The sequence below is a fragment of the Pelodiscus sinensis genome, chromosome 10 (assembly GCF_052426305.1).
Source record: "Pelodiscus sinensis isolate ZL-2025 chromosome 10, ASM5242630v1, whole genome shotgun sequence".
Lineage (NCBI taxonomy): Eukaryota > Metazoa > Chordata > Testudines > Trionychidae > Pelodiscus > Pelodiscus sinensis.
The window spans coordinates 34,288,412-34,315,434 of NC_143061.1; the positions used below are offsets into that span (position 1 = coordinate 34,288,412).

The window sequence follows — 27,023 nt, forward strand, 5'->3', positions numbered from 1 at the left end:
CGTGACTTATAAATGCATCATTGCACATATTATCCCTACACTTAACATTCACTTTCATTTCAGAGCTAGACCCCTTTCTTAAAATAAAGAAATACCAGCAGATCAGGTAACATCTCTCATACATCAGAACTTTAAGTGTGCCCAACTGTAGGCACCTATCTGGTCAATTGCTCTTACATTAAGCATCACAATGGAAAATTACACTCATCAGCAGGATTCAAAGGTGCTTTTATTTTGATATTCAACTAACAAAAAAGGACCACTGCTGTTGAAGTTGTATACTCCACTGAGGAAAGCTTAAAACAATATAGTATGTCTGAAATACACAGTACTTCCAAACAAACTATGAATGCCTTTAAAGATCTGTCGTTAAGTGGGGCAAGAAAACCACATTTTAAATTTCTGTTCAGATTTTATTTGAAATCTAATTCAAATTGTCAAAGCTACAAAAAGGGGAAAACATTTGTGTTATTTTTTGCTGTCACAACATTCTAAAACAAAAATATCACTACCGCCAGCAGATCAGATACACACATTTCTGGTGAAATCTCTAAACACAAAAATGTTTCATTTCGGGAAATAGTCACAATGAAGATATTTTGTACAATATAAAACAATGACAGGTCTACAGATGCAGTTACTCATGAGTATACACATGCATTCACAAAAAATTCAGGAATGCTTTTTTGTTTGATTTTTTTTTTGTTTTTTAAACAGACTGTTCAGGCACAAAAACAAAACCGCATTTCCAGTAAGTGACAGAATCATAAAAAATATGAACATTTTGTCAGTGTTTGCTTTTCTTTGACTTCTTATGAGATCTGTGTGGAGAACGGGACTGCGATCTGGATTTTTTCCCCGACTTTTTAGGAGACCTGGATCGTGACCTTCTTGATCTTTTGGGTGTCCTTGAGCCAGAGGGTGACCTGGAAAAAAAAGTCTGATGACTGACAGGGAACTTCTTTACTTTTTTCTGCAACTAATATGGCCCCTTCCTCTAATATACTGTAAAATAAAATAAAATAAAATAAAAAAGGGGAACTCCATTTATCTGATCTAATTGGGAGCAGGGCCAGATTAGATAATCAAAAATTCAGATGAGGAAAATGGACAAACAGCATATTAAGATATGGAGCTGCTTTTAAATTGGCTGACCCTTCCCACAGAAGTATTAAAGTATACTTTTTATATTTTATCTTCTTATCTTCTTAGCCTATACAAATCCCTGGCTCTTGCAAACAATGTTTTGTTCACTGATTAACAAGAAAACCAACGAGTTTTTAAACAAGTTGCACAGGTATTGACCATTTTCATACTCTTTAACCCTGCGCATTATAGGGACCCATCTACAATAGCGTGTCTCAATATTTTGGTTGAAATTGCCCAGTGCCCTCCCCCCCACCCCCGCAATATTGGACCCAGCTAAGTGACATGTTCAACCCCACCACGTGGAGTTTGAGCTTATAGCTCCAGACCCACTGCACGTGGCTGAAGCATCAATTTCCCATAATCCTGTGTGTGCACTGATGAATAATTTAGAGAGATGGATAAGAGAGGCCTGGATGGGGGGAAGGGGGGCCGCGAGGTTCTACTCTTTTTGTCATTTGTAAACAAAAATTAGTGACTTGCCATCAGTCTGCATGTCCAATTTCTAACTTCATACATGTGCACTGACTCAGTTTCAGTGCTCAAAATATGAGAAAAACAGCATTGACCAGTGTCACTTAAAGCAGGCAAATAATATACAAGCTTCCCTACATGGTTCTGAAAAAGCAAGTTGGCCTTTGTATTAACACAACTTATTCCAATATTGCTCATTTCTATTCCATGTGGATTATGCAAAATGGTGGTGTGCTGGAAAATATCTAGTATTCTAACCAAACATGTTCATGGGTTGTGACCGAACCCAGGAGTCTACAGATAAATAGATAGTGAATAAAACCTAGTGTACCACCTGGTCCACTCTTAATGCACATGTTTAATCTCATCTAATCTCAATTGATTTCATGCTTCATCACGCTATATGACCACTGTATGAACTTTTAGAAGATTTAATTATTCCAAAACAACTTTCTGCTTGAATACAATTGCTAACTTTCTCTACCAGTAGGTGGTTACATAGATTTGCTTGATTAAGAAACCTGACAAATATAATGCACCATGACAATTTTCTTCTTTACTGAGTCACTAATAAAAGTTAAAATTTCAGTAACATGACTACAATACAATTCATGAGCGTAGCAATCTAGACTTGCAGAGCAATCTTGAGGTTTAAAATGCAAACAGAATAATATAAACCACACAAAATAGTAATGAGAAATATATCTGATCTTATGTATAACGTAAGTCGCAGGCCAGTATTTTGGTGATAGCAGCAGTAGGATATTGTTAGGTCTAACCTAGAGTAGGGACATAAGCAAGTAGTCGGGTACTTGACTACCCACCAAGCCTAAGCTTATCAAGTAGTCCAGTCAAGTACTTGACTCCTCGCCTCGCCTCCCCTTTCCCCCAACCCCCGCCCTGGCCTCTTTATCAGAGGCAGCAATGAGTTGGAGGGGATACAGGAGCTGGGGCTGGCTGCAACCAGACGTTGCTGCTGGTGCAGCCTCTGCCCGCAGCCAGCCTGGGGCCACTGCAAACAGGCTGCTGGACCTGGTGTGAGCCAAGACCAAGCAGTCCCGGCTCCCGCCAGGTCCTGGACCAACCCTGCTGTGGCTCTGTCTTTTAAACATAGTAAGAGATGCTTGGCTCTTATCACATTTAAGAGACAGAGCTATGCTGCGGCTTTATAAAGCGCTTTCCCTTATTGACTAATAGTAGCCAAATACCTGCTCCTTAACATCTGTAATCTAGAGTAGGGGATTTAGGGAGCAATTCCCCATCATTGGAAGCCACAGTATAGACAAAGAAATAATGGTTTCTTGGCATTTTCATGCTAAAATGTCTTCCGTCAACCACCAAAAACTTGTGTCTACACTAGGGCTCTCAACAATGAGAATCTTCATATTAAAAGCATTTCTCAAAATACATACTTGACTTCAAAGAGCATGAATAATTGTTAAGATTGTAGTGGCATGTACAAAGGAAGCACTGATGTTAATCCCAGAACCAGAAGAATACTCTTGTAGTTTGGCAGTAGCCAAAGGACCTTGAATCATGTGGTTTCTTGGTACTGCTGCCTTGCACAGTTCAGGACACGTTTCCGGAAGAGATGTGTAGCTTACCTTTTGGCTTTTTTACTGACATCTCTGGGAGAATCTTTGTGAGATGACCTGGATCGTGAGCTCTCTTTGTGAGATCTTTCAGATCGCTCAGAGCGTTCGGATTTTGGTGATGGGGATTTTGCTCGTCTACTGCCACTACTGCGAGATGGACTGGGTGATGTACTGTGTCGTCTTTTCCTTTGTAAAAGAAAGGGGGAAAAATTACACATATACACCCTATCTAAAGGAATCCCATTTTTGTATAGATTTGCCAATTCAACATGCAGTTGCATTCATTGATTTCTTCCAAATAGCATAGTGCTAACTTTTTATTAAAATCAGCTTCCAAGTAATTCAGTACTGAATCAAACTTTTTATCGGGCTCACAAACTAAGACTTAAGACTCATGCCTGTTTACAGATTAGTGACAAAGTTGCAATTAAATACAGTATTTCTAAAAGTTTTTGAAAAAGCAAAATGTTACAAATAATGCAACAATGCTTACTGAGGTATTACCAAGATTCCATCTAAACACATACACTAATAGAGGGCCTGCGTACAGACTAAAAGTGACTCTACAATTTAAACTGTTTATACTTGTGTAGTGAGGTGAAGAATATTTAGATCAGAGCAATTTTATTTTCTTATGTAATTAGTTTTAGATACAGTTTTCTGACCAAAAAGTTACTTCACAGTTAATTTATTCCTAAAATCACAGCTAAACATAGTGCATGGTGTTCATTAAAGTCCTATTTTTACCCACTTTTCTAAATGTGTTGACTGAAACAAAAGGTTCAGAGAGTTACTCAAGGAGTGGTTTGGGCAGGATTTGAATATAAAATCTATTAAATTCAGGAAAAGACCATTATCAGTTTCTGTAATTGCTTTTCTTCAAGATGTGTTGCTTATATCCATTCAGGTTGGGTGTGTGTGCTTGCCACATGAACAGATGCCGGAAGATTTTCCCTTAGGTAAGGTTCTCCTGTAGGGAGAAGGGAGGCAACTCAGGCACTCCATGGAGTAGCATAAGCACACCGCACTATATAGGGCACCTATGGCCCCCTGCACCCTCAGTTCCTTCTTGCTGGACAACTCCAACAGATGGGAAGGAGGGCAAGATGTTAAATGGACATGAGCAACACATCTGGAAGAACTCCAGTTATGGAAACAAGTCCTTTCTTCTTCAAGTGATTGCTCATGTCCATTCAACGTAGGTGATTGCAAGCAGTATGTCTAGAAGTGGGAGGAGTTCACTGGCATGCGGACTGAAACAGCTCTGCAGACACAGGGCTCAGTGTGTGGCAAAGGTATGTACTGAGAACTATGCGGCAGCCTTACAAATGTCCAGAATCTGAATACTAGCGATGGAGGCAGTTGAGGAGGCTTGCGCTCTAGTTGAATGAGTCCTGCCAGCTGATAACCTCCTGCATTGGCATGTGCCATCTAATTGAAGATCCTTTGTGTAGTCACCAGGCTCCCCTTCATTCTCTCAGCATAGGCAACAAAGCCCTGGGGCAACTTACAAAAGGGCCTTGTTCTATTAACGTAAAATGCAGGGGCCCTGCAAACATCCTGAGCATGGAGCTGACATTCCTCAACAGACGTATGAATCTGAAGATGATACCCTGGCCTATATGGAATGCGGAAACCACCTTAGCCAGGAAAGCAGGATAGGGATGCAACTGCACCTTGTCTTTAACAAAACCATATAGGTGGACTCTGACATCAGAGACCCGTGGCATGCCAACATAATGGCCATGAGGAAAGCCACCTTCCAGGACAGGTGCAAAAGAGAAAACACGGCCATTGGCTCAAAGGGTAGCCCAGCTAGCCTGGAGAGGACCAGGTTAAAGTCCCATTGAGGGATGGGGAGGGACACACAAGGGAAATGCTGCTCAGTCCCCAGAGGAATCTCACCATCATATTGTGGGAAAATACTGGCCCTGGATTGGCACGTGAAAAGCCAAAATCACTGTCAGGTGAACTCCTATCAACAAGACAGCCAGCCTCTCCTCCCTTCAAGTAGAGAAGATAATCCAGGATAGCCTGGCTTGGAGCTCTGGTAGGAACAAGACCATTCTGTTGAACCCATAGTGAGAACCGAGTCCATTTGGCCAAGTCTGTCTGGTGGATGGCTTAGGGCTTCCTAGCAGGACTTACTGCGCTGCATCCAATGCCGCAAGGAAGTGACGACAGTTCTACGTGGAGAAGGCAGGCGTGGTCTGGGCGTAGCAGTAGGATCCCTGGGAGGCACACTGCCAGGTTCAGCAGAGTGGCATACCAATGCTGATGAGGCCACGCCAGCAAGATGAGCATGAGACAGGTTCTGTCCTGCTTGGCTTTCCCCAGGACCTAGAAAATGAGTGGAATCAAGGAAAACACATAAAACAGAGCACCCAACCACGGGATGAGAAAGGCATCCCCTAGTGACCCTGTTCGCCGTCCGTCTGGAACAGAAGCTGAAATACTGTGTTGCATTCCATGACGAAGAGGTCCACTTAGGGAATGCCCCACTTCTAGAAGAGCATGGCAGTGATCAGTACATCAAGGGTTCACTTGTGGTGAGAGCAGAACTCTCGTCTCAGCTGATCTGCAAGAAGGTTGCCCATGCAAAGGATGTGACGGGCCTCCAGGTAAATGCTGTGTAGGATGCAGAAGTCCCAAAAGTGGATTGCCTCCTGGCAGAGTGTGTTGGACTGGCCCCTCCCTGACAGTTGATGTAGAGGATCATGGCCACGTTGTCCCTGAAGACTCAAACCACCTGTCCCTACAAGTGAGGGAAGAAGACCTTGTATGCCCTACAAATCGCCCGTAGCTTTTTGATGTTTATGTGAAGGGGCACCTCCCATGGGGTCCACATGCCTTGGGTCCTCGGATCCCTGGGTCAGAGCTCAAAACCTTTCTGGAGGGAAAAATGCTCAAGCCGGAGTCGAATTCAGCACTGCCCCTACAAACTCTGTGTTGAATTGGAACTGTGACTTTTCTGCATTTATCAGGAGGCCTAGATGGTGGCAGAGAGAGCAGATAGTTTATGTGTAACTGGTTGTGGCGGAGTCATCGAGGTGAGGGTATATCTGCACCCCTCGGCACCAAAATTTTGGGAGCCACCACCGATATACATTTGGTAAAGATCTGAAGGGCCATGGCAAGACCAAATGGGAGAGCCACAAAATGGCAGTAGCTGGACCCCACTAAGAATCTCAGGAAATGTCTGTGACCTTTGAAATGTGGAAGCAAGCATCCTTGAGATCAAAGGCGGCTTACCCAGATCCAGGGACGAAATGATGGAGGACAAGGAGACCGTACAGAACTTGAATCTTACCAGGTAGCAATTTAGATCTCACAGGTCCAATATGGGCCGAAGCCTCCCCGCCCCCTTGTTTTTCTTGGGGATAAGAAAGTAGCAGTAGAAGAACCTCTGGTAACACTGCAGAACCTCCTCCACTGCCCCCAGCCTCAGCAATCCATCAACCTTGTCATAGGAGTTGTCCCTGAAGAGGGACAGAAAAGGGGAGTGGGATGGGGGGAAAGAGGAGAGCTAAAAGATCTATACCTGCCTTTCTGAGCTGGACCCGAAACGTATGAGCCAAGGATACAGAGCGCCATGTGGGAGTCCTTTAGCCCATGGAGTTTAGTATCTATCTGCTCCAAAAAACAGGGCCCCTCCATCAAAGGGGAGAACCTGAAGGGACTTCTGTGCCTCCAGGGAGAGCCCTGAAAGAAACCGCCATGATGCCCTCTGCTTGGAGATAGCTGAAGTCATGGAGTACACCACCATGGCTGAGGCAGCCTGGAAAACCACCCACACAGCTGTTGCTCCCTCCTCCACATGCAGCTGCAAGCTCGATGATGTATAAAGTTTCCTCCCAAACAAATATAGTCTCTTAAAAGTCCTTATTTTTCGGGGTTTTCCCAAGCTGGCCTTGCCATTCCCGATGACTGAAAGCTTCTACCAGCAGGAAACTGGGAGCTGAGTGGGAGAAGAGGTATTTGTCCCTTCTGCAGGGGTCAAAGTATTTCCTCTCTGCCCATTTTGATATGGGGGAAATGGCAGGGGTGACTGCCAAAAGGCCTTGACAACCTTAGACCATCATGGAGAAGCAATGCCACTCTGGCTGGGGCTGACTGGCCCAGCACCTCAAAGAGGGTTTCCCCCTGCTCCACTAATTCATTCACTGGGAAGTTTAAGTTAGCAGCCACTCATTTAAGAAAGTCCTAGTGGGCCCTTGCATCATCAGAGGGCACCACTAGCGGCAGCCCCACTATGGCCTCTTCTTTGGACAAGGAGGGGGAAGCTTGCATTGGGGAAATCTCCTCATGGTCCGGGGAGGTTGGTGCCTGGACTTTGGTTCCTTGCTCCTCTTGAAAAACAGGAGCCTGGGATTCCTCTGGTGCCAGGAGTCATTTGACAGAGGCCAAAGCTGCTGACAATGCCTTTGGTATACCGGCAATCGAGTATGGTACCTGTGGCTGCACAGAGAATCCCAAAGGTTCCAGGGACACCACTGTGCCAAGCTTGCAACCTCTCTGCAGCTGGAGTTCTGCCTGCAGTCCTGGAGGCATTGGAGGAGCTTGTGCTAGAGGCACCGAGGCTTAGTCAGAGGCCAGGTTGACAGAGCACTTTGTACTGAGACACAAGGAACAGGGGCTGGTATAGGAGCAGAACCACCCTCTGGTCACAGAGACCGATGCCTGCGATGCGGAGGAGCACCATAAGAGTTCCCTGGGCAATCACACACTATTCCAGGATCAATGATGCATGTGATGGTGGCCATCCGTGTCCCAGCTAGCTCAGGAGCAGCTGCAGGACTGATGCCGATCAGCCACAGTACGGTGCCATGATGTGACAGAGCAGGACTGCTATCCCCTGCACTCTTCATGGATGCACTGCAGGGAAATATGAGCTGAGTAGGAGTGCCATCAGGGAACAGTACAGTGTCACAAACCTGTCCCTTAACCAGTGCTCGGACCTCTGTGAAGAATGGTCCCAAGCATAGCCTCCATACTGGAGTGAAAGTATCTGTGGTGATCTGTGCCTAATCCCTGGGAGTCCTGCTTTCTGCCTTCCATGGTCCAGGTTGTCCACCACAGACCAAGCTGGGCTGCAGGCCCTAGAACTCTCACCCTGCATGGGTGAAGCCTTGGATGTCCCACCAGACTGGAACTGGAGGCACTGTGGAGACTGTGAGGGCAGCAAGTGTGGCTTCCCCTTGTGCCTCAGTCCCGCAACTACTATGGTGGGGGATACCGGCATTGACAGGATGTCTTGGGCCGCCTGAAAGGTCTCAGGGGTTGATGGCATCTGCAGCTGCTCCACACCACTCTAAGGGAGGCCTGAGAGGGAGCAAGGGACCCATACACCTTTGAGGCTGGAGGAGACAGCTGGGCTACCACAGGAGAGTCCACTGGCATCAAAGTTCTGGGCCTGTCCTTCTTAGGCTCCAGAGATTTGCCCTTGCCTTGACTAGGCTTGCAAGATGCTGGCAAATGATGCCATGGTATCAGCAGCACTGAGGCACTGCATGCCAAGGCACTGAAGCTCGGCCAAGGGACTTAGCACTCATGTACCAAAGCCATGGCGGATTCCATCAGGAGAGCCTTGAGTCGAATGCCCCTCTCCTCCTTGGTATGAGGCTTGAAGGACTTGCAACTGCAGCATTTATCACTTATATGGCCCTCTCCTAGGCACTGCAAACACTCTCAGCGGAGGTTGCTCACTGGCATGGGCCAATTACAAGTGCAATAAAACTTGAACAGTGGGAAACAGGGCAGGCCCTGGCCCGAGGCATAGTTCCTGAGGGTCCTACTCTGTTTAGACATGACTAACAATAGAAATATTTACAGGTAAAATGAAGACCAACCATAGAACTGAGCAACAGCTAATGCTGAGACTAGCAGGTTTCGATGCTCCATCCGGTGGCAAGAAGGAACTGACGGAGGAGGTGGCTGGAGGTGCCCTATATAGCGCGGCATGTGCACCCCATTCCTTTGGGGCACCAGAGCCACTTCATCTCCCTTGCGGGTACTGCTAAGAGAAAATCTTCCAGCACCGGTGCATGTGGAGAGAACACACACCTACGCTGAAGAAGAATCCTGTGTTTACTGTCCAACAATTAGATTAAAGTTCAAATAGCTGAATTACTTTTTTATGGCAAGAACCACAAATACAACTTAATTTCAAGTCTAAAGTTGTCTACAAATCTATTAAACAAATGATTTTTATGTACTCTGGGACAGAATAAAAGCTGCACCTCTCTTTTCTTGTTGGTGTACATTCTTCTTTTTCCTTCTTGTCTTTGAATCTGGATTCAGATTTTTCCTTGTCTTTCTTGTCTCTCTCTCGCTCTCTTTCCAGCTCTTTTTCTTTTTCCTGATTTATTAAAAACTGAGAATTTCAGATTAGGTAAGATTTGTTCTCAGATACAGAGAAAGTGTATCAAGTTTATCAATTATTGTGTTACAAATTTAGAGAGACAGAATCAACATTTGAAATCTCCGGATAGGAGAAAATAATGGTTACTCACAAATCTTAAACTTACTTTTACTGATAGAAAATTTAAACAACATCTTAACACGTCCTGTTCTAAATTTCAATTTTCAGGAATAACAGGGTATCTCTAACTATTTAAATATATATATTCCAGTCTGTGACTTGGCAGTGAAACTATTAATTACCTTATGACTGTTTATTCACTGTTATAGAAAAAGGCAATCAAGTACTATGCCAGTCCCCGGCTCCTTCCTTTAACAGTGTATATTGTCACATGCATCAGTACAAAAATTAAAAGGGAGGCAATACAAGTTGATGGCTAAGCATGCTCGTTTAATTTTGCCAGCTGGATCTCGTGTGTCCCATGTCCCCTCCAACTCCTGCCTGCGTAAAGCTGATTATATGAAACAGGACTAAATAGTCCATTTGAGCAGTATTAAAACAAAATAAAATATAGGCTCCAGAATCATGTATACATTTTTGTTATTTCAAAACTCCCTCTATGGTTAGGAAAATTCCACTATACAGTATATCATGAAAGGAGGATGAAGCTCTCTAGATGCTGAGATAACACTAAGTGCTGCATGGCAGCACCATAATTATAGCCGTTAATAAAGCAGCCTAGGAACGCATAATTGTTTCTCAAAAGTCAGTCCATTTAATACAAATACTTAAATATCTCAAAAAGATTATGTTCTACATTACAGCAAATCCCAGGACAACTGTATCATTTCTACTGTCACATCTTTTATATATGAAATAGCTATACTTAAAGCATTAAGCTTGCACTGCCAGTCCACTATACTGAACCTGCTGTATTACAATTATATACTACCGTCCTACTGAAGTCAATGGATTGTAAATAGGTTACTGACATATTTGATAGTACAGCAGACTAGAACATTTAGCAACAATGAAGCTGTTAAACAGCTAAACATTCGCTATTTTTTCAAACCAATTGCCATAATATAAGGCAACTTTACCCTTGAAATGCTTATTTTTTGCAAATTACATAAGCAGAAAAGGGCAACCATTTCAAATCTTAATGCATTAACTGCAAATCAGCCATTTATGCACCACTTTTGCAGAACTACTGAGGTACACCTGTATCCTATGTTTTATGCATTGTAAACCTCTCTAGTTGTATAAATTCAACAGGAAAGGAGCATTAATTAATGTAGAAATGCTAGCTTTTAATTTTTGTAGCAAATTCAACAAAAATTATTATTTGCCAAACAAAAACTGAACTCTTTTGGTGCCGGTGTTATAATCAGTTATAATTGCCATATTCGATATTTATAATGTATATTTTTTACATTTTATTTACACATTTTTAATGTAATGAAAAGTATACAAACCACTTAAATTAATGCCAATTGAGACAAAGCCATTGTAGAACATACACACAGCATCTGACAAGATTATCTGGATTGTGATTTTATTTTTTTTAAATTACTCCCTTTTACTACATACATTATGCTTGCTACAAGACAAACACCACTTCTGTCTTTGATTATAGCTAAGACTGAGTCAGAAAGACTCTTTAAATATGAACTCCATTTAAAACAGAAGTTACTGGTTTCAAACACAAAGCACTAACAGCTACCATCATTCCTCAGATGTGTACATTTTCTCCATAGATCACCATTCTGGACTGACAGGCCTCTTTCCTAAAAGTGACCTGCAAGTCTATTTTTACGAGAGTTACTCTTACATTTGGGTATTGACTGCCCCAAAGAAAGTCAGAGAAACACTCAACACAAAATTACTTACATTTATGTTTAGCTTCCAATAAATTGTAGGGTAGTTCTAGCTTTGCTGTGACATGCCAGAAGCAATCGTGCAATACTAGTAACACTGGGCAGCCCAGGTACCACCTCACGTAAAGGCCCTGGCCTCTCTAACAAATGCATAACTGGAAGCCAGTCTGGCTCACCTCTGTGTTAGTACTTTTTATTATATTTATAATAATGTGTTTGTCCTTGTAGGATGATGCATGTATTAATCTTACTTATAACTAGGGATGTTAAATATCAATTAATTAACTAATCAAATAGTCGATGGGATTTCCATCGACTATTCATTTAGTCGATAAAGACTAGCATGCATTCCGCCTTTGAAATAGACTGAAACGCCACGCTAGATGTGGGCACTTCCTTTTTGAAATGTACAAGCGGGGCTCTTGTACATTTCAAAGAGGAAGCACCGCCGCTGCCCTGTGCCACGGAGCTGGAGGGAACCAGCTTTTAAGCCAGCACCCCCCAGCACTCCCTCTTCTTCCCCCTTTGCAGTCTCTTTGTGGTAGAGGCAGCACCATGGGGAGGCGAGGGGGGTTAGGGGAGCGACTAGTTGACTAATGTGGCGACTTACCAATAAGCTTTTGCTTATCGGATAGTCAACTAGTCGCTTACATCCCTACTTATAACACCTGTACCCTATGATCTATGCATTGTAAACCTCTCTAGTTGTGTAAATTCAACAGGAAAGGAGCATTAATTAATGTAGAAATGCTAGCTTCTTACAGGCAGTGATAGATCCTGACCACAACAAGAAGGCCCACTAAAACCAATGAGCCATTGTGAAAAATCAAAAACAAAGAGTATTTGACTGATTCCCCCACCCCACACACACACCCAAAGAAGAGACGATGTGCAGCAGGTCTCATCACATCAGCTTGAACTCTGGGGGAAGGGAATAAAACCCCCTAGAAAAAGGACCATTCACTCTATGTTGCTTTGAAATGTAAGGTAAAAAGAGTATTAGCTCTTTTAAGCATTAGCAAGAGTTTCCTAGGGTTTGACCTGGGTTAGCCCCTAACGGGCATGTAAGGTATATCTACACAGCAACCAGATACTTGTAGCTAGCCCATGCCAGCTGACTTGGGCTATTTCATGGTTACACAGACTTCTGGGTTTGAGCTAAAGTCCCAAGTACTGGGATCCTCTCTCCTCATAAGGTCACAGAGCTCAGGCTCTATCCTGAGCCCAGAAATATGCAATCAAACAGCCCCACAGCCTGAACCTATTGGCAAAGGCCAGCCACAGGTGTTTACTTGTTGTGCAAACATGCTCACAGAGCTTCCCATGAATGCAGCTTCCATTACTTTTTGGAACCCAAAGCCAATTTGTGAGTGTGTTTACCTATATTAACTTTGTAAAGAACGTATTACTTTTCTTAGCTAATACATTTTTAATCAATTTATTATAGGATTGGCTATAAGTGTTGTCTTTGATGGAAGATCTAGGGTGCCACTGTCTTGGGTAAATGAATGGCCCTTTGGAAAAGGGAGTTACTCACCTCGTGTAGTAACGAGTGTTCTTCGAGATGTGTCCTCCTGTGGGTGCTCCACTCTAGGGGAAGGGTCGCCCTGAGCCGCAGATCAGAGCTTTGCAAAGCAGTTTCCCCCCTGTTGAGCCACGCATGCTCAGAAGGCGTCTCGAGCCCTTCCCGCCCTCTGCAGCGCGCGGCTCAACCCCCTCCCTTTCAGTTCCTCGTCTCCGCCCGAGTAATTTAGACTCCGCGCAGAGGGGAGGAAGGGAGGGTCGTGGAGCACCCACGGGGACACACATCTCGAAGAACACTCGTTACTGCACGAGGTGAATAACTCCCTTTTCTTCTTCGAGTAGTGTCCCCGTGGGTGCTCCACTCTAGGTGACTACAAAGCAGTATTCAATATATGGCTGGAGGGAGCCGGAGTCAATGTTTAGCGGTGGTAGAGAGCACCGCTGTAGCTACTGCTGAGTCATGTTTAAGTTGTGGTAGGATTGCATAATGTCTGGTAATGGTATAGTCTGAAGACCACGTTGCTTCTCGGTAAATATCCCTTAAGGGGACATTGTTCAAAAAGGCTGTAGAAGTGGCCGTGGCTCGAGTGGAATGCGTTCTTGGTGGGCACTGTAGTGGCTTATTGCCCAAGGTATGACACTTGACTATGCATGTCGAGATTCATTTTGAGATTCGTTGTGATGATAGAGGTGTTCCTTTAGAACGCTCAGCGATGGATATAAAAAGCCTTTAGGATTTACGAAATGGTTTCGTTCTCTCCAGGAAGAAGGCGAGCCCCCTCCGAATGTCCAGAGTATGCAGAGTGGCGTCCTTCTGTGATGCATGCGGTTTTGGGAAAAAGGTAGGTAGTACGATCGGTTCGTTGACATGGAATTCTGTACAGACCTTTGGCAGGAATGTTGGGTGAGGTCTAAGTATGACCCTGTCCTTCATAAAAACTGTGTAGGGGGGTTCTGCCATTAATGCCCCAATTTCACTCACCCGTCTGACCGACGTGATAGCTAATAAGAAGCAGACTTTCATAAAGAGAAAGGGGAGTGATACTGTAGCCAGAGGCTCGAAAGGAGGTCTGGTGAGATGGTGGAGAACAAGATTTAGGTCCCATAAGGGGGGTGGTGCCTTATAGGGTGGGTATACGTTGTGGAGCCCTTTAAGGAATCTTTTAGTGATAGGATGGGAAAATATGGAGAAGCCATCAATGAAGGTATGGAACGCTGCTATTGCAGAAAGATGGACTCTTAAAGAAGAGATTGACAGTCCTGACACTTTAAGGTCTAGAATGTAGTCCAAGATCGTATTTAGTGGGGCGACACGGGGTTCTACTTTGGTTCGCTGGCACCAGTGAGAGAATCGTGTCCATTTTTGCAGGTAAGTTTTTCGAGTGAACTGTCTCCTACTGTGGAGGAGGATGTCCTTCACTTGCTGGGAACAGTGATTTTCTATCTCCGAGAACCAGAGAGCAGCCAAGCCTGAAGGTGTAGGGTATGGAGCTGTGGGTGCAGTATCGTTCCATTGCTCTGAGATATCAGGTCTACACGGTGTGGTAGCAGGTAAGGAGGGTGAACCACTAGCCTGTGCAGGTACGGGTACCAAGTTTGGCGGGACCACGACGGGGCTATCAGGATGACTAGGGCTCCGTCTCTGCAGATCTTGCGTAGGGTTTTTGGGATTAGCGGTATGGGGGGGGAAGGCATAGTGTAGGGGGGCTGTCCATTTGATTAGAAAGGCATCCCCCAGGGAATGTTTGCCAAGTCCTGCGCGTGAGCAGAACTGGGGGCATTTGGCGTTCTGGGTAGACGCAAAGAGATCTATGGATGGCCATCCCCATTGGTTGAAGATTGAGTTTGCGACCTGAGTGAATCTGCTCTGGTGTTGTTCACCCTGGGCAGGTAGGATGCTATCAGGGTGACATGGTTGCGGATGCATGAGTTCCACAGGCGGATAGCTTCCGTACAGAGGGAGCAGGAGCGGGCTCCGCCTTGCCTGTTTATGTAGAACATTGTGCAGATGTTGTCCGTTAGGATGCGGACCGTCTGATTGGCAATGTTGGAGGCGAAGTGTGCGCAGGCATTCCTTACTGCCCGCAGTTTGAGGAGGTTGATGTGTAGTCATGCCTCGGATGGGGACCACCTTCCTTGAACCCCTTGATCGTTCATATGTGCTCCCCAGCCAAGGAGGGAAGCATCTGTGGTAATCTGTATAGTGGGTTCGATTTGTTGGAATGGAACACCTGTCAGGAGGTTGTTCGGTATTGTCCACCATCGTAAGGATGCAAGAACGTTTGGTGGAATAGTCACCGTCTTGTTGAGGGAGTGTCATGACGGTATATACACACTTGCTATCTAGAGTTGGAAGCATCGAAAATGCAGACGAGCGTGGTGGACTACGTAGGTGGTGGAAGCCATGTGACCCATTAGTTGGAGAAAAGTAAGTACCGTAGTGGTAGGAGTTGTAAACATCACGCTTATAATTTCTTGTATAGTTATGAAACGTTGTCAAGGTAGGTATGCTCGAGCTGTGATTGAGTCCAGACGTGCACCAATGAACTCTATATCTTGAACCGGGTGCAGTGTTGATTTGTTTTCGTTGAGTAGAAGGCCTAGACGATTGAGGAGGGATGTGGTCGTACTTATCATGGAGGCGGTTTCGTCCTGAGTTGAGCCCTTTAAAAGGCAGTCGTCTAGGTAGGGGAATATGATGACATTTTGACGTCTGAGGTACGCAGCGACAACTGCAAGTACCTTTGAAAATACCGTTGGAGCTAACGAGAGGCTGAAGGGGAGAACATTGTATTGGAAATGATCTGGGCCGAGAGTAAAGCGTAGATAGCGTCTATGGGCAGAATGGATAGTTACATGGAAATACGCATCTTGCAGGTCGAGGGCTGTGAACCTTTGATCTAGCGCAGGAATGATTGTTGTAAGTGTGACCATTTTGAAGCGTTGTTTCCTGAGAAACCTGTTCAGTTTGCGGAGGTCTAATATGGGCCTCCAGCCCCCCGTTTTTTTCTCGATCAAGAAATAGTTCGAGTAAAATCCTTTCCCATGAAACTCTACTGGTACTCTTTCTATGGCTCTGATTGAAAGGAGTCGATCAATCTCTTGTTTTAGTAGAGTCTCGTGAGAGGGGTCCCTGAAAAGGGACGGGGTAGGGGGAAGGGTAGGTGGGGTAGCGGTAAATGGAATAGTGTAGCCTACTCGAATTATGTCTAGAACCCAGCGGTCCGATGTTATAGATTCCCATTGTGGAAGGAACGGCCGTAAACAGTGGGTAAAAAGATGGCCATGTTGCGTTATTGCTAGATCGTGAGGGAGGTATTGCAGACCCTCGACCACCTCTTCAAATTTGCTGCTTGGAGGACTGAGCGGTTGGTGGGTGGCCTTGATTAGGGCGCCTTCTCTGAGGTCGTTGTCTTGTCCTAGTGTCTTCATAGGGTCTCTGTGGTCGGTTGTATTGCCCATATCTGTAGCGATTGTACGTGTTATATGGGGTGTATCATCTGTGTTTGAAAGGCGGTGTGTACATGCCCAATGTGCGAAGTGTGGTTTTCGAGTTCTTACTGTTGTGTAGCATTTCGTCTGTAGAAGCTGCAAATAATTTTTGCTTATCGAATGGTAAGTCTTCTACTTTGGGCTGAAGTTCTCGGGGAACTCCAGATGACTGTAGCCAGGAAGTTCTGCGCATGACTATCGCCGTAGCTGTAGTCCTAGCTGCTGTGTCAGCGACGTCCATTGCCGTTTGGAGAGCAGTGTGAGCGATCGTATGGCCTTCATGGACTATTGCTTTCAAGATAGCTCTTTTGGACTCAGGGAGATGTGGTATCAGTTCTCCCAACTTCGAATAATTATCGAAGTCATGATTCACTAAGAGGGCAGAATAATTTGATATTTTTAGTTGTAGGGTAGAAGAGGAGTATATCTTCTTGCCGAAGAAGTCTAGCTTTTTATGGTCTTTGTCCATGTTGCCATTCTTGTATTGTGGTACCTTCGCTCTTTGCTGTGCGGATTCAACCACTAAGGAGTTTGCTTGTGGATGTGTAAAGAGGAAATCATTGTCTTTTGGTGGAACGAAGTATTTTCTGTCAATATTTTTATTAGTCGGTTGGATGGATGCGGGTGTCTTCCACAGATCCTCAGATGTTTCCATGATTGCCTCGTCAATTGGCAGGGCAATCTTACTATGCAATGTAGGATGCAGGTTCTTTAACAAGTGATGTTGTTTGTTTTGCACTTCTTGTAGGGAGACATGCTGACTCGTTGCTACTCGCTTGAATAGTTCTTGAAACTGTTTGAGGTCATCAATCGCTACTGTATCTGATGGTATAACTGCATCGTCCTGTTGGGCACTTAGGTCGTCTGGGTGTGTGATGTTTATTGATTGAATATCGGATTCATTGTCCGAAATTCGTTCCTCCTCCTCCTCTGTGTGTGTTGCAGGAGGTAGGGGCTGTGGATGAGGCAGACCCCTTCGAGATGGTGTGGAGTGGACTGAGGACCGGCGTCTGTATGGATCCCAATGATCCCAGGGCCCCCATTGGGGTGGGTAAGGTGGGGGTGGGTAAGACCAATAAGGGTGCCATGGGCTTTGTTGTGGTCCAACCCTATGATAATAGGAGCGAGACCCCCTTGGCGACGTTTGTCGCGAAGAATAGATCTGGGAGGGGAATGCCTTGCAAAGGATCTCCCAGGTGAGCAGTCAGTGGGAGGGAGGCATGAATGCTGCTGCCTGCTGTGAGTGTTAGACGCTGTCTTAGGGTACGTCTAGACTACCGCGTTTTGTCGACGGAAGTTTTGTCGACAGATACTGTCGACAAAACTTCCGTCGACAAAGAGCATCCAGGCACATTGAGTTCTGTCGACAAAGCAAGCTGCTTTGTCGACAGAACTCCATAGTCTGGACGCAACGTTACAGGCAATAACACCTTCTGTCGACAGAGTTCTGTCGACAGAAGGTGTTATGCCTCGTAAAATGAGGTATACCAGCGTCGACAAAACTGCTGAGTTCTGTCGACGTTATGTCGACAGAACTCAGCGGTAGTGTAGACGCTGGTATAGTTTTGTCGATAAAAGTCCACTTTTGTCGACAAAACTAGGTAGTCTAGACACACCCTTAGAGAGCTCTGTAGCAGACTCATGAGGGTGCATCTCGCTGTCTGCTGCCGGCGCCGGTGCAGAGATCTGGTTTACAGTTGCAGCCGGTGCCGGCTGTGTATGGGGTCTCTTCTGCTGCGGCGCCGAGGGTTTGAAGCGGCGCCGCGGTTTGAAGCGGCGCCGGCTTTTCTTTCCGCCCCGGGTTGTCAGCGTGTTCCCGGGACGGCTCAGAGGCAGCGCGCACCGGTCCCGGTGCTGAACACGAGGATTTTCCCTCTGCTTTATTAGCAGGGATCCTCAGACTTCTTTGCCCCTCTCCCTGGGTCTTAGGGGAGGAAGAAGGCGGGAGACAGCGTGACGGTGAGGCTCTCTGCCTTGTAGCTTTTGGTGGCGGGGGGTTTTCATGATGCAGTTCCCCCTGCTCTGTAGGCTGCAGAGCCTTTTCAAACAAAATCATCCTCAGGCGGAGCTCTCTGTCCTTTCTAGCTCTTGCTGTGAGGGAAGCACAATGTGTGCAGCTGTGAGGTGAGTGAGTTTCATCCAAGCACCGAATACATTTTGTATGGCCGTCAGAAGCCGGCATAGGCTCGCAGCACTGCTCACATTTTTTAAAGCCTGAGGAGGCAGACATATTTCGGGAGCTTCTTATTTCTTTAAACTGTTGGTATTTTCAGTGTTTTATTTATTTGTGACTGTTGTTATAGTCCTTTCCTTTTCTTTTCATGTAGTTTATATGTTTTTCCAGCTGAGGAGCCAAGAGAGAGAGAGCCCCGGTTCACCGGGCTCTGGTCTGAAGCGAGTTTTAGTCCCCGAGGGGGGATTTTATTGTCAGTTTCGTTGTTCTTATATAAAAAAATCTGTTATTATTTTAAAGAGAAAAAAACAAGGGAAACTAACTTGGAGTAACAGGGGAAAAACTGTGGTAACCTAACTAATGGAAATACAGTCTGAGAGACTGAAGGGAACTCCTGCTCGCTCCGTCCGCTGACGAGGGCGGTTGAAGAGGAACTGAAAGGGAGGGGGTTGAGCCGCGCACTGCAGAGGGCGGGAAGGGCTCGAGACGCCTTCTGAGCATGCGTGGCTCAACAGGGGGGAATCTGCTTTGCAAAGCTCCGATCTGCGGCTCAGGGCGACCCTTCGCCTAGAGTGGAGCACCCACGGGGACACTACTCGAAGAAGAACTGGGAGTTACCTGAATATTATTGAGAGTTTTGGTGTAAAGGACACAAAGGCAAGCTTGCTTGAATACTTAAGAAGCCACTCAGCAACTCCCATGTTAAGGCTGTTATTAAAAGTGTTTGCATACCATGGTTTGAGAAGTTCAATTTTTATACTGTTATTGGATATACTTTAAAAATTCTGGAATATACCGCTTTCCAGAGCTCCTCTGATCTAGCTCTAGGTGCCACAGACATGACAATGGTAATGTTGTAGAATGATTCATTCTGTGGGGTAAGCACCAAGTTGGAGCTAGCCACAATAAACTGAGGTATATAGGAACTAGAGGAGTTACTAACAATGCGTTTCCTGAATGCCATTCTCTCTCGCTATCTGGAAGCATTTGACAAAATGAAGTTTTTATCAATGTCAACAGAACATTAAAAAAAACTGGAGAAAATCTAAGTGTAAACTGCAGATTTTTTCCACTGAAGTCAGTCTACCTTGTTTTATATACTCGAGAAGGTCCATAAGTGACCCTCTCAAACTTCTCAACTGATTTATTACAAACTATTTTTCTATGCATTTTCTTCTTCCCAAAATTGTTTACTGATAGAGCTTTAACTGTTGAGTTTTCTTGTCCCCACATTCTGATGGCAATGAACCAAATCACAGTAAGCCAAGTAATATGAGATATATTTTGACACAAATAAATAAGTTATATCCATTCTGAGGAAAGTGCTTGAATTGAAACAATTTAACAATACAGTGGAATTTAAACTAAATGCATCTGCTAATACATTAGCTTAATTCAACACTACACTTAAAACCTAGAATTAGTACTGAACATGAGGAACATCTCTTACCCGCTGAAGCAGTTTGTCTCTATAGTGTTCAACCTGTTCCTGAAAACTCTGGCCTGGTTTCTTGGGTCTTTTTCCAGACTCCAATTCGTCTTGAAATTTCATCACCTTAAGCTGCAAAATTAATAACCATCATTTAAAATACAACTTCACTGGACTTTGTCATCCATGGGTTTTAGACAACTATCTGAAAACTGAACTTGGTTGAAATGAATTACCTCTGTATTTTGTTCTCCCAACATTAAATGTACAAGTGTCACATATGAAAGGGCATCAATATCAAAATAGTGAAACTGCATTTGACCTCGGTCTCATGCAACTATTTGCACACTTGATTTTGTTACACCTAAAATCTCTCTCAGAACACTGCCTACAAATTGCCTTTTTTTTTTTATTTAAACCCAAATTCTACCTCACTGAAATCAATTGATTGTGATAGACAAGATAAAAGTATCATTTTATTAAACAAATTTAATGTTTTGGTAAACTAATTCAACTTTCAAGAGGGATTATTTTATGATGTAGATGGTATATATACCAGTGACATTCCACCAAATAGCTCTGCTACAACAAATGTTATACTTAGCTGTGATAGTACCTCCATTACAAGTCACAGTAGCAGCCAGGTGGCTTTTGGAATTTTTATTTTGAGGAACTTCTCATTTTTTTCTCTGCACACTTAACTTCCCACCCAACATATTCTGAGCACCTACTTCTCACATATTTCTAAAGCCTTAATTTAACTCTATTCAGTTTCTCCATATAAGCAGCATTGTATCATTAAGCCCGCTTCCAGCTGACTATGCCCTATGCCTCCTGCTTTTATTCACTTGTTCCAATACTGACTTGTGCTTTTATTTATATTACATCTTCAGTGCTTTTAAACATTTACTGCAGTGTCTACAGTTCACATTGATACTTAGTCACCCACTTATTTATCCTAAAAAAGCCACCTTTAAAATACATATATTTAAGCCTGCAGCTGTGGCAGGCAGGGAGCCTGGCTGAGGGCCACCTAGATAAGTGCCTTCCAGCCAGAGTCTACTTCTGGCACCTCAGCCATTCCCGTTCCCCAACTCCCTGCCCCAGGTCACCACTCAAACCCTCTGTACCTCTCCTACCTCCTGCCCCAGGTCACAACTCCCTCCCAGACCCTGTACCCTCTCCTACATTTTTCCAAGCCAGAATCCTCTCCTGCACCCATATCCCTGACAGACCCTGAAAACCAATCCTCTGCCCCAGGTCACAGCCCCCTCCTTCATGCAAACTCCCTCTCAGACCCCTCATCATCTTCTGCACCACAGCCCCCTACTCTGGGCTCTCTTTTGCACTCAAGCTCTGTCCCAGACTCTTGCCCCCTCCATAGAAAAGTGCAGCCCCTGACCACTTATCAAAATCTTGGAGTGACCCACATCAAAATCTAGATGGTGCTCAGTCTTGCCATGAGTGCAAAGGGCTGAACTTGATGATCTCTCAAGGTCCGTTCCAATTCTAGCATCCTATGATTCTATTATTTATTTTACTTTTATTTATTTAGTAGGGGGCTGTGCCCCCTGCTCGCTACGCTAGCCTCCTCCTCCTCTGCCCCCCGGCTGCTTTCACTTCGCTGAGAGAACCTGTTGATGCTGATGACATGATGATGTCATTCTGTCACCCGGCAGGAACATTCTGTCGTCCAGCAGGAAAAACGTTTTTATATATATAGGGAGAGATTATACACTGACCTCAATCTCTCTGAGTTTGGCGCGCTTTTCTTCACTCATTTCAGAGTACTTGACTGATGACTTGGATTCAGGCATTTCTTCTTTGATGGGATTGGAGTACATATGCTGCTCTTCTGATTTTGAACTCTGAGTGTCCTCTTCATCTTCACTTTCTTCTTCCTGACTTTAAAGGACAAGAGTACAGAATCTATTGGCATGTAGTTATCTACCTGATTCAATAATTTGAACATTACAAATCTTGCTTACCAAAATGTCTACTTCTTGCAGTCTTAGGTCTGGCCTTTTGCCAATTTCTGAATAAGTTAACTGATTACCAGATGCACCTAAACTTGCAATTTATTGGTGTACAGTGTCAGACACTAACCAGGTGCATGAGGCAGCTACCATTTCATACTTTTTTATATAAAACATTTACATTTAAGTTTGTTATTTTACGCTGTACTCTAAATGCATTCCAATGAAGTACTTCAAAATTTATACAAATTGAGTCCATAATTATTCTAGTAATGGTGTCTGAACACTATTTACAAGATCAATCTAAGTGTCAAAATTTTTGCTTCTTCAAATGTAATTAGTTCCATTACAAAATTAAAATATTGCTTTTATCCTATTTCTTCATTCAAGTCCTGGCAACAGACATCAGAAGTACAGCCATTCCGCAAGTTGCTTGAGAGTTACGACCATTAGCATTTACGACCAAAGCTTCCATGGAGTGGTCGTAAAGGCAGTCCCCGAGTTATGAACATAACCCGCGCTTACGAACAGCGAGGTTGCTATGTAACTCAGTGGGGTCCGAGTTACGAACAGATCGAGTGTTTGGTCCGTAACTCGGGGAGAGGCTGTATCAGAATCTATAATGATATTCCAAAACTGGCCACCAGAATGCTGCAGCTCAACATATAATGTAGTCTAAGATGCTGTAATCATTATTATTGATTCTCTCAAACTACTTAAAGAACAAAAGAGCAAAGACTGGCCAACAACTATAACACTGAATGAGGTCTAGTAGTATCCAAAAAATCATCTATGTAAGAAAGCTACCACCTGCTCATATGATTCAAAAGTTAATGCTGAACCTTCAAGATGTGTTAACTTTATGGGTGTGTCACATGACAAACCTCAGGTAGTATTGGATACATACTATCTGACATTAATGGGTTACTGAATACAGCTTCTTTTTGAAAAAGTTCAATTGACAATACTATAGGCTGAACCTCTCTTGTCTGGCGCCCTCAGGATCTGACCAGTGCCAAACCATGAGAGCTCAATATTGTAGTGAGTGGTCTCTATTCTTATTTCATCGAGACAATTAAATGGAACAGCTTTTGCAATGCTGCTTAATAATCTACGATTATACTGATATGCTCTATAGAAGCACACACCTAGTCTAGGCTTATCAGCTCTCTTCATAACAATGCTTTAGCATTGGCACACAATTTTACTGTATTGGCACAAGGAAATAAGTAGATAAAGCATAAAAACATGCTTATGCTTTGCACCATTACCTACATTTCCACTGCTTTCTGGTTTCTTAGAAGACATGAAGGGATAATTTAGAGCTAAATAACAGCACAGAACAGAGCCAGGACTGATGGCTATAAACAAATGTTATGGTTATGGGACCGCGGGACACTTGGTCACAGCCATGAAAGGTGGATAAACAACTAAAATCCAAGTACCATCCAGACCACGGATGTTGCCAGAGCAGAGTGTGCAGGACTAGAAAGGTTCAACCTATACTACAGAAAATAACTGATGAAATTAGAAGGCAGCAAAGATTGACAGAAAGGTATGCAGTACTAAAAACTTTGCTCACATCTACATTTTCATATTCTCCTTTTCAAATTTAATTTGGATTTTAACATACATATTCAATATGGCTTTTTCAAAGGATCCAGGATATCAGACACAGAAAAGAACTAACAGATCACTGTATGCATCCAATTGCCCTGACAATGTAGAACTATGTCTTAAGTGGTCTCATGCATTTGATAAAAAAATATATTCTTAGAAAAATATACTGAAAACAAGCTGAGATGATAGGTGCTAAGCAAGCCCAATGATAATGGAAATGGTTTGTGAACACAAGCTTATGTTTTTAATTAAAAAGTGACCATATGTGTCTTGAGTTATCTTCCTCCCTATTAGGGGAAACAAACAGCTACATATTGTTGACAACTATGTAACCACTACTAGAGAGACATACACTTTGGCCTGATCAACAGTACTGCATCAACATAGCAATGGATTTGCCTTCACTTGAATTTGACTCCTGCTGCTGTTAGTAGGAGTGGGCAATAATTTTTGATGAGGGGCCACTCCAAGAATTTGGTAAATAGTCAAGGGCTGCACTCTTCCATGATATTAATGGAGAAGGTGCAGAGTTTGGGATGGAGGTTGGGTAAGGGAGTGGAGCGCGGGGGGATCTGGGAGAGACTAATCACCTAGGGCAGGAGACTGGAGTGCAAGAGATGGTGCAGAGTTCAGGAGAGGGTATGGGTGCAGGAAAAGATTCTGACCTGGAGGAGTGTAGAAGGGGGTGCAGGGTCTTTGAGAAGATATGGGTGCAGAAGCAGGGATGTGGACGGTTTGGATTACATGGGGTAGGGTTGTAGGAGGTGGGCAAAGGGTGGGGGAAGAGGGGCTGAGACACCGGAGGCAGACCCTGGCTGGGAGGTGCTTACCTGGGCAGCTCCTGGCAAGCAGCCCAGCTGGTTCCTCGGCCAGGGTCCCTGCCTTTCATGCGCCAACTGCAGGGGCCATATGTGGCTCTGAATGCTGTGAGCCCAGAGTGGGGAGAAGTATTTCACGCTCTGCCTGTCCTGCAAAAAGGCAGGTCTTATTGGCCAGAAACCAGCCAGTTTGAGCTGCAGGATTGTTCTGGGGGCAGGGGCAGCAAATGAAGCCTCTCCTCCCTCTCCCAGGCTCTCAGCATTCAGAGAGTTGCTTGAGCAGCATGCAGGGGCAAGGCAGGCAAGGGAGCCTGGCAGAGACTACTATTGGCCACATCTGGCAGCTTCGAGGGCTGGATCCAGCTCATAGGCCATATTTTCCCTGCCTCTGTGTTAGTGTGTCCTTGGTTTGGTAACTCCACCTCTGTAAGCAACAGGGAGTCACAATTGATTTAATTAAGTCAACACAGTGTCAGCGTAGACAATGTATTTATTATATCTACTATTATTGGCTTTCAGGAACCATCTCACAATGCCTCACAATTGATACGATGTTATGATGCAAAGAGCCCAGAGTTGCACCCTAAGTAGTCACAGGGGGTACTAGAAAGTCCATCTGTGACAGAATCCTATCCTTAATTATAAAATATTCCATAAACTATCTAATACGAGTTACTTTGTCTAAATCCTTCAAAAGGAGTAATGAAAGCATTGGACAAAGGTGGGTACATCTTGTGAAAGTATAAGAAGGCACAAAACTTTTTGAAATATTAGTGGATATAACAACTTCCCCAGGAGGAGTTTTCCCGTAGACTTCAATAGAGCACCTCCTATCATTCAGAAAGAAGCTTACATAGGTAAACTAGAAACATCTAGAGCCTTACTTTTGATTTTCTTCCTCTTCTGATTCTTCATGCTGGTCAAACAACTCCCATTTAGAAGTTGTAACAGCTAGAAGAAAAAATAAGATTATAAAAATAAATAAAATTATTTCATCTGAAATTTGGACGTCATATGTAAATATTATAAAATTCAAAATGTAAAACTGTTGCAACCAGAGTTTGCTACAAATATCCCCTCTTCATGGAAATGAATTACATCTTTACTCAAACCTTCATTTTATGAGAATAGTAAAATATATTTCCAATTTATTTAATGGCAACATGCACCACACTTAGGTATCACCTGAGTAACTTTTAGAAGTTTAAAAGTCCCATTTATGATAGGCACTTATAAGACTAAGTCTCAATAACAATTAATGAGACTTAGAAGCCCAAGTATATGTATTACTTGTGAAAATGGAACTCTGGATGTTTTTAAAAAAATTTATTCTCAGAATAAACATTTGAGAATGAGTAATCAGTAGTACATATTTGTTATGCACTGGAAGATTTTTTAAAGTTTACATGTTACTAAAATGCGAAAAACAGATGCAAAACAAAGCTTAATTTACTTAACAGAGAATTTAAATTGCTTTAGCAGTTTTAGATAGCTTACTTACATGTTCATAAAAAGCAGTCAAATAACTAAGTAAAACATTAAGCTTCCAATTTACTTACAAAAGTGCTTCAGTTTTAAACATTTTTTTTAAACTAACCCTGAGCTTCCAATTCCGATTCATCCACGGCTTCCCATTTTGAAGGGGCAACTTTGAATATGGGCTCATTCTTTTTAGACTCTTCAGAAGTATCCACTGTTGAGGAAAAATTTTAAGAAACTTATTGTCCAAGGATCTCTCAGTAGATCTTAAACTCTGAATTTTATTAGGGCACTTGCAGAGTAATAAAATATTTAAGTGTCTTGTGCCATCTTGTTTATTACTTATATCAGGACTACTCTCAACACGCGGCCCACAGGCCACATGTGGCCTGTGGCCCGTTTGTTTGCGGTCCACAATGCAGTTTGGGTTTATGCAGGATTGTAGCGACTCAGTTTTTGCATAATTTAAAAACAAAGAGGATATAGTTAAACAAATATCAAAACTGCAAGTGTCTGATTCAACTGTAGTAAGACGAATTAAAAGTGTTTCAGGTGATCTGTTTTCTAAATTTCTAAGAGACATTGAAAGCACTGACGAGGAGTCCTGTGGCACCTTATAGACTAACAGATTTATTGGAGCATAAGCTTTCATGGGCAAAGACGCATGTCTGACGAAGTGGGTCTTTGCCCTCGAAAGCTAATGCTCCAATAAATCTGTTAGTCTGAATCTGCAAAAGTGACGAGGAGTCCTGTGGCACCTTATAGACTAACACGGCTACCCCTTTGATACTTAAAAGCACTGAGTATATCAGTGTGGCAATGGATGAATCTACTGATCATTCAGACATATCTGACCTCATAATCTGGGTGCGTTTTTTCAATGGCAAAAAGTATGTCGAAGAAATGCTTACTCTGCTACCTTTGACAGGTCAAACTAGGGGAGAGGATGTTTATTCTGAGCTGATGGCATTTTTTGAAGGACCAGGAAAATGCATTGATTTGAAGAAGCTTACTTCAGTAATAACTGATGGCGCGCCCTCCATGGCTGGAAAAGAGAAG

The 27,023-nt window shown here is 43.7% G+C and overlaps 1 protein-coding gene across 8 annotated transcripts in view; it reads right to left on the minus strand.

The window, feature by feature from the left end:
* Positions 1-211: 211 nt before the first annotated feature.
* Positions 212-27,023, minus strand: part of U2SURP (U2 snRNP associated SURP domain containing) — an 84,292-nt gene continuing 57,480 nt past the window's right edge. For 4 of the 8 annotated variants that reach the window (XM_089780840.1, XM_089780838.1, XM_089780836.1 and 1 more), the window contains exons 21-27: positions 26,083-26,178; positions 25,370-25,436; positions 21,814-21,976; positions 20,093-20,203; positions 9,455-9,588; positions 3,225-3,401; positions 212-926 (exon numbers count right to left, since the gene is read on the minus strand). In XM_089780840.1, coding sequence (XP_089636966.1) covers positions 788-926; positions 3,225-3,401; positions 9,455-9,588; positions 20,093-20,203; positions 21,814-21,976; positions 25,370-25,436; positions 26,083-26,178 — 887 coding nt within the window. In that variant the 3' untranslated portion in view covers positions 212-787. The remainder of the gene's footprint in view (positions 927-3,224; positions 3,402-9,454; positions 9,589-20,092; positions 20,204-21,813; positions 21,977-25,369; positions 25,437-26,082; positions 26,179-27,023) is intronic. The other 4 variants (XM_089780842.1, XM_075937664.2, XM_089780841.1 and 1 more) reach the window with 2 other exon arrangements.